The 8,039-nt window shown below is 50.0% G+C and overlaps 1 protein-coding gene across 1 annotated transcript; it reads right to left on the minus strand.

Annotated features, from left to right (window-relative positions):
- Window positions 1-239: 239 nt before the first annotated feature.
- Window positions 240-8,009, minus strand: Lag3 (lymphocyte activating 3). The gene is made up of 8 exons (XM_005338373.4): window positions 6,236-8,009; window positions 5,783-5,930; window positions 5,101-5,384; window positions 4,197-4,460; window positions 3,068-3,343; window positions 1,205-1,444; window positions 768-895; window positions 240-499 (listed from the first exon to the last, which is right to left on the minus strand). The coding sequence occupies exons 1-8, from the start codon at window positions 6,291-6,293 to the stop codon at window positions 305-307; spliced, it is 1,593 nt and encodes a 530-aa protein (XP_005338430.1). The 5' UTR covers window positions 6,294-8,009; the 3' UTR covers window positions 240-304.
- Window positions 8,010-8,039: the final 30 nt, after the last annotated feature.

Below are 8,039 nucleotides of genomic sequence, written 5' to 3' on the forward strand. Positions count from 1 at the left end.
ATAGAGGTAAGAGAGGGCTTTTTGGAGCTTTAGAAAGATGATTACCCAGGAGAGAGAACAAGAGAGAGACCAAGAAAGAAACACAGCGGTCAGAAACAGAAAAGGGGAAGATGAGGGAGATTGGCTGGAGAAAATAGGTTAGGAGGCTGGCTGGGGTGGGAGAAGGGAGCCTCTAGAGGCCTCTAAAGGCTGGGGAGAGATTGGAACCTTCACTGGACAAGAAAGAGCCAGACTCAGACTTGCTGCTGACAGGGGATTTATTTGGACTGAGCTGCTGAGATCTGCTGGTTGCCTCAGCCCCAGGTCAGAGGTGTCTTGGCTCCAGCTCTGACTCCAGCTCCAGTTCAGGCTCTGGCTCCTGCTCTGGCTCCGGCTCCGGCTCCGGCTGTGTCTCTGGCTCCAGCTCCATTTCTGGTTCTTGCTCAGGTTCCTCTATTTTGCTTTGAGACTGAGGAGGGTGAATCCCATGCTCTAAGGCAGAAAATCTTCTGGGTCTCCACTGAGAGAAGAGATGGAGAATGATAAAGGGAAAAGGAATAGAAAGGACACTGAGTCCTTCTATTTTTTCCCCAGTCTTCTGCCTTCTCCATCTGGTTCAGGGCCTTCTCTCAGCCCCTTCAAGCTTCCCAGGTGGAAACTTATGAAGGAAGATGGAGGGCTGATGACAAATTCAGGATCCATTTTGATCCTCTTCCCTGAGATAGGTGCCAGATAGCATTCTGAGGAAATTGAGAGAGGAAGCCAGTGGGTGAGTATCCCTGGCTCACCTGTCTTCTCCAACGGTGAAAGCCAAGGGCTCCAGTCACCAAAAGGAGCAATGAGAGGGCACCAAGGATGAGGAGAGAGAGATGGCCTGCCTTGAGGGTAACTGGGGCTCTCCCAGAGCGTTGGGCACCTTTAGACAAAACACAGAATTAGGCATAGGGTCAGGGATAACATGGACATTGTGCCACTCTCTCATACTTTACAGATGCAGTAAGGTTCAGAGAGTTTCAGGGACTTGTCCAGGATGGTTCCACTAATTAGTAGGAGCAATGGGTGAGGCCTAGACTTGAGGTCAGGTCCCTGAATGGAACAACAACTCAACTGGATTGAAGAGATTGAAAGAAAAGAGCTGGGGATGGGGAGTGGCAGGAGGTGTTCTGGAAGGGTGATCAAGATGATTGCTTTGGAGTTGGGACCATGGCATTTTGGGGCCTCAGACCTGTTGAAGACAGCTCTGGGATGTACACCACTGCTCCGAGAAGCCTCTCTCCTTGGTAAAGTTGGCATTGCCAGGATTGGGAAAGGAGCCTGGCCTCTTGCATCTCCAACCAGGGTCCTGGGGAACTCCTGGACCTCCTGTCCAGAGGGTTCCATACAAAGCGCTCATGTCCTGATGCTGGAGTCACCTCACATAGCAGTTTCCCCAGGGAGCCAGGCAACCCAAAGAGTTTAGGAGTCACTGGAAAAAAAAAAATTAGAGAGAGGAGATCTCTTGGGGTCCTGACCTGGTTATAATACCACAGATTCTCAGTCACCCTGCTTTCACCAGGACTCTGGTAGGGCAAGGCTGGAAAGAAGGTTAAGGGTCATAGTCAAATTAATCTTGACAATGGTTGGTCAGATTTCCCCTGGCTCAGTAACATTCCAGATTCCCTATTGCCTTTACAACATTGTTCAAACTCAAACTGGCACTAAAGGCCACATAAGCAATATTATTTCAGATTCTTTTACATTACTTTCTCCTGAAATGCTCCCACCATCAATATCAATCAGGTAACTTGGCTCCCAATATGCCTTGCAATAGTCCCCCTTCTGTGATTTGACTCACATCAGTGCCCACTGCCTTTGTGGTACCTCTGAATGAACTTATCCCCCTTTCTGAAAGTTTAGAAGACAATGAACTGACCCAGTGGTTGAGAGGCAGAGCATTCTCAAAGCTGTAGGATATTTGGAGCAGACAAATGGTGAAGGGCCTTGACCTGTCTGAGTATGGCATATGGGGGAGGTAAGATTTGATGACACAGACACCTGAGTTTAGACAATGAGTCTGGCATGTCCCAGCTGTGTGACTTTGAGAACATTCCTTCTCCATAAAATGGGGGTGGGCTGGGTTTACAGCTCAGCTGGTAGAGAGCCTGCCTCACAAGCTCAAGGCCCTGGGTTCAATCCCCAGCACCACAAAAACAAAACAAAACATAAAATGGAGGTAACAATCTCTCCAATAGAGTTGTTGCACGTAAAATGGTTGGCCTAAAAGAAGACACTGGACAGAAGGAATAGGTGGGCTTTGGTGACTGACTGGACATGGGGAAGGAGGACTCCAGGGTTAGGATGAGTGGAATTCCAATGGAGTTAATGACAGGCTAAGTGAGAAAGTGAATTGGCATAAGACAATAATGGGGTTCAGGATGAGGCTGAGGAATGTAGATATTCTAAAAGCAGGTAGATATTTGGAATTGACTCTGAGGAGGCATATTATTTATTAGTGTATTCATTTATTTTTGCAATCAATATGCATTATTAAGCACCTACTATGTGGTGCTACTATTACTAAACAGTAACAGGTGACAGGTAACTACTGCAGATGTTGCTAAAATGTCATGGCTGATAGCTACCAATCAATTAACATATTTTTTGAATGCTTTTTTTCTATGTTTGTTTTATACTGTCTTAAAAAAACCCTTGCTCAGTAAATATTTGCTGACCAAGGGGCTGATTTATTAACTCCTTCCAAATCCAGGCAACTTCCTGAAACTTTATCCAGAGCCCCAGCCCCAAAGCAAAAAGCATTCTAGAAATATATTCTACCTACTTTGAATCATTCAAGCTTTTGTCACCTCTCGGAACTTCTCAGACCCTCCCACCAGTTCAGAGCAGGGGAGTCCCTTAGAGAACAATGGAACATTTATTTTGTGACTCAATGGGGAGATTTTCAGTTTCGGTTCTTTATGAAGGGGATGAATAAAGAAGCCACAACTTGTGATCCTGGCATCATGGAGTGGATTTGCAGTATTAGACCAGCCTTTCTCCCAGTCGCTGCTCCCCTGGGATGAGAACTACTCCTTTCCCACCTGGGGCTAACCTGTGATGACTGCCAAAGTGATGGTAGCACGGAGCTGCTGCCCCTGTAGATGGATGTGGCAGGTGTAGGTCCCAGCCTGGGCCAGGCTCACAGCCTCTAGATGAAGAGTGAAGTTGCCATTGTCTCCAGCCACCAGGAGGTCAGGGCCTTCCCCAGGAGGGGACCACTTGGCAATGAGGGAAGACTGGGTTCCCACACCAGGAGGCAGATGGCAAGGAAGCTCAGCCCTTGAACCTGCTCCAGCATACACTGTCAAGGGCACTGGGGGCTCAAGGCCTGGAGAGAGAAGGAAACCCAAAGTTAAGCCAAGGGAATGTTCCAGTGTAGTGGGATGGGAATGCTGCAGTTGTAGGGAAGGGAGGCAGAGGAGTGACATTGGGGCTGGGAATGCAGATCAGTGGTAAAGCACATGCTAGGCCCTAAGTTCAATTTCAAGTACCACAAACAAAAAAAGGCGAGGGGGGCGGGCAGGGAGATTGGGCTAAAAAGAGGGCTAAGGAAAAAATAAGGTGGATGAATTTAGGATGCTCAGAAATCCAGAAAGTGATTCTAACATGGTGGTACATGCCATTAAGCCCAGTAATTCCGGAAGCTAAGGCAAGAGGATTACAAGTTCAAGGCCAAGTTTGAGGCCAGCATAGGCCACTTAGCTTGACTCTGACCCAAAATTAAAAATAAATTAATTAATTAAAAAGGAGGGTAGGTGGCTGGGGATATAGCTCAAGGGTAAAGTGATGCTGAGTTCTATCCCCAGTAACATATGGGGAGTGAGATCCAGAAAAAGTAATTTGGGCAAGCAGGAAACCAAAGGTTAGCAAATGAGGCTGATGGCCAAAAGAAAAGCTAGAAGGGGAGATGGCAGTTAAAAGGCTGCCACATGGGGCTGGGGATGCAACTCAGTGGCATGCAGGAGACTAGGGTTCCATCCCCAGTGCTGCAATAAATACATTTTTAAAAGGTTGCCAGAGAAGAAAGGGGTCAGGTTGTAGGCCCAGAGCAATCAGAAGTGACACCAACTGCTAAGAAACTAGTTTTGGGACCCGTGAGTCAAGGGGGTGGGGGTGGGGTGGAATGTGGGTGGGGTAGGAAGGGGTAGTGGTCAAGGGTAAAGGCCGATTAGAGTAGTTACCCAGAACTGTGAGGTTGTACATGATGGAGACATTAAAGCCATCACTGTAGGTAATGATACATCCCCAGGTCCCAGAGTCCAAGGGGCTGACTTGGGGCAGAAAGAGGAAGCTTTCAGCTAAATGGTGATGGGGGGACTTCTGGACAGGGACTTGGCTTTGGCCTCGGAACCAGCGCACAGAAGCTGGGCGGTCAGGACGACTGAAAGAGCAGTTCAAAATGACCCAATCTGAGGTCCTGAGAGATCCTGTGGGGCTAGCAGTCACTGCAAGGAGAAAGAAGATTTGATCAGCCCCACCCGAAACCTTTTCCAACCTAAGGGCCTAACCAAGCCAGAAGCTCCCAGAAACGGATCTTGTTTTAGATTTGCCTTCTCCCCTCCCCACCAACCTCTACTCCCCTCCAGCTCAGTAGCTAGCACCTGGAGGAGTTTTAATGTGAATCACTAAGAATCCTTGATTTCTTTCCATTGTCCCCTGCCCCCAGTTTACTAGGCATCGCTTTCCCTTCTCTTTCTCGGTATCTTGCCTGAGGATGCCCATGAAGCCCCCCCATTCCAAACAAATCTGAAATGAATCACTGTGGCCCCATGCTCTACCCTCTCTCTGCAGAATAGGTGCCTCCCCACTTCCGCCAGGGCAGTCCTACTGTGGGTGGGCAAAGAGAGGGGGGCTCCAGGGGTGACACAATCTCTCCAAAGGGCCCTCCCCGCATTACACGTGCTTATCCAGGGGCACCTTTCACTCATCAATCAAGTTCCCGCTGCTTCCTGTACCCTGCTGGAGGCCCTCAGGCAGGGCCTAGGGCACAGCCTCTACCGCAGCCCTTCCTGCCTCGGGAGCAGCAGCGGGGAATGGGGGACCACCTCCCCCACCGCTCTCCCTCCCTCGTCCCGCCCCACCTACTAGAGGCCTGGCCCACACGTAGACGGAGCCGGCAGGCCAGGGTGCGGTCCTTGAGGCGCACTGCAGCGTGGTACTCGCCAGCGTCGGAAAGCAGAACAGGACGCAGCCACAGTGAGAAGTCCCCGCGCTGGAGGCCGCGTTCCTCCAGCTGGAAGCGGGGCTGCAGGGGCAGCCTCCCGCTGCGCAGGCCTCCTGGAGCCACACTCAGCAACGTGTAGCGTTGGGGCGCCACGGGGGCGAAGCTTTTAGACAAGGGACGGCTTAGGGTGGGAGCAGGCGGGTCACTGGGCAAGAGAAATAATGAAATTGAGAAATTAAGGGTTAAGAAGCCCCGGAGAAGATACAGTCCAACAACACTTTGAGGTAGAGGAAGCCCGCCCCCAAGAGATCTCTTGACTTCCAAAGCACTCCCCAACACACTCACACACCAACCCCATCCCCTTTCCTGTTGGGCCAGCACCATCCACTAATGGAGAAGTTACATACTATGGAATGCAGATGTAGGAGAGCAGCCTGCAGAGGAAGGGTAGAAGGGGTGCATGAGGAAAGGGGCGGCTGTCACTGGCTTCAGAAGGAGTGACATCTCAGAGGAAGGAACCAGACTGGTTTGGATGTTGAGCTATGTCTGGATACCATTAGTGCTAGATTGGGAGGTTCTGTTGCCCAAGTTTGGAGTACATACCTGTCTGGTTGATGCTGCCAGGTGACAACTCCTCTCCGGAGAAGACCAGGATTTTGGAAGGGGATTGTAAGTCTGCAAGGAAGGTGAGCAGGAGTCCCCTCCTGAGCCCACACCACCAGGACCTCTTGCCCAGGGTCTGGAGCCTCCGCTGGAGAAGCAAAAGAGAGGCCAATGGGAGAGGCCATGAGCCGAGAGACTTAAGAATACAGAAGGACCTCAGTGTTTCCCAAATGAGAAACAGGATAGAGGAAGGGCTTGGGTTTCTTTCTGCCTCTTCTCTGCCAAGGGAGAGACTGAAGAGAAGCTCTGGGAGTGGAAAGACTTGCTCAAGAAAGGCATTAGGAGACTCTACCACAAAGCTAAGGACCTCAGGACCTTTCAAGCCACGGAGAGCTCCCTGCTGGACCCCTCTTGTTGGTCGGGAGGTCAAACTTCCCCCCATCCCCACCTTACCTGGAGCCACCCACAGCAGTTGCAGAAGCAGCAAACCCAGGAACTGAGCCTCCCACATCTCCCCTATGGCCTGGGCTGAGCTGAACCCTCCAAAAAAAGGAGGTCAGAAAAGGGAGTGGGGGTCTGAGGAATAGAAGAGAAATTCCTCAAGAAGAAAGGTAGAGGGAGGAAATCTAGAGGAAAGGAGACAACCAAGAGGGAGGCCTGGAAAGAAGGAGGACCAATAGGCTGAATTTCAAGGAGAAAGATGGCCAGATAAGGCAGGGGTGGTACACCCCAGGGACTAGGCTGTGAGTAGCAGAGGGCAGAGCAGAGGCAAGGTGGCTGTCTTGAGCTGGGATGTTGTTCTACTGCTCCCAGGGCCCTGGCCCCTGTCCTTCTGCTTTCCCTCCACCCTCCCCATTGCCCGCCCCCCACACCCCGGGGCTTATGGTTTCGCTTTGCAGTGGAAAGTCTGAGGGGGTTGATTCCCAGCAGCATCACCCTCCACCTCTGAGGTAGCACTCCCCTTGTTTACTTCCTCAGTCCTGGGTCTCCCCACCACCGACTTCTCACCCTTCCCCACCCTGCAGACTCTTCCCTCTCCTTGGTACTTCACACTCTTCTCTCCAAATATTTGAGAACTACCCACTTGTCCATCTCTAAACTACCTCCTCAGTCCCAGCATTCACACTTTCGTCTTCCTTCTCTGCTCATCTCCTCCTTCCTTTAACCTCCCAGAATTTCATTTACCCCTGTAGACCTGTTCCCCAGCTGTCTATACAGTGTCTTCTGGCAACAAGATAGAAATGAAACTTCACTGCACCCTACATGACAGTAGAAGTGGGGAAGGAAATGTCAGTGTGTGAATAGCTACATTCTTTCAAGCCTTCATTCTGTGCCTGTCACTATATTGGACACTTTATATATAGTCACTCATGAAATGTTTCTCCTCCATTACACAGATGTGGAAACTGATTCTCAAAAAAAGATTTAATAATTTCTCAGTGACTCAGGAGGACAAGTTCAAAGCCAGCTATGGCAACTTATGGAGGCCTTAAACAACTTTATGTTTAGGGCTGTGGATTTGGCTAAGTGGTTAAGTACCCTTGGGTTCAATCCCCAGTACCCCACCCCCCCAAAAAATTAATAATTTGCCAAAAATTAATAATTTGTATGAAGGCAAAAGCTGTGTTTGTGTGTGGTCCTGACCCTGGGTGAGTTGTGGGTATTTCCTTATCTCCGGTGTTGACAATTAATCAATCCCTCTTCCCTGTCCAAAGTTTCCAATCCACAGGTTCTGTACTAAGGGCAAGGGTGATGTAGACTTTGAAAAATGCTAAATCTTATACCAGATCAAATTTAAGGTTAGGGAAAAAATACTGAGACAGACAACTCTTGTTCTGAGTCCAAGGAGCCCAGCTGGAAGAGTTGGAGGGCCAGTGACAAGGAGACAGGCCTGGGAACAAGTTCTGGAGCTCTCCCCTGCTTGTTGGAAAGGAGCTTGCTTCCTGTGTCAGGCAGAGGGCATCTTCAATGCCAGGAAGTTTTCCCTCCAGATCCTAGGAAGTAGAGACCTAAGTCTACTAGCCTCTCCCACTTCAAGGGCGGGACTTCCTGTTTCTGGGGCTGTTTCTATTTGCCTGGTTCAGCACAATAGAGCTGGTAGCTTTCCACTGGGCTCAGCAGTGTCTAGATCTTGTGTGGGTTAGCAGGGAAGTGTGTGCATTGCTGGGGAGGAGCATCCCCAAGAAGCCAAACAAGATATAAGTCAGCTCTCAAAAGAGCTAGGCTTCCACTGCATCCCTGGAAGGCTGACTTATCT

This window comes from Ictidomys tridecemlineatus, chromosome 6 (assembly GCF_052094955.1).
Source record: "Ictidomys tridecemlineatus isolate mIctTri1 chromosome 6, mIctTri1.hap1, whole genome shotgun sequence".
NCBI classification, from domain to species: domain Eukaryota; kingdom Metazoa; phylum Chordata; class Mammalia; order Rodentia; family Sciuridae; genus Ictidomys; species Ictidomys tridecemlineatus.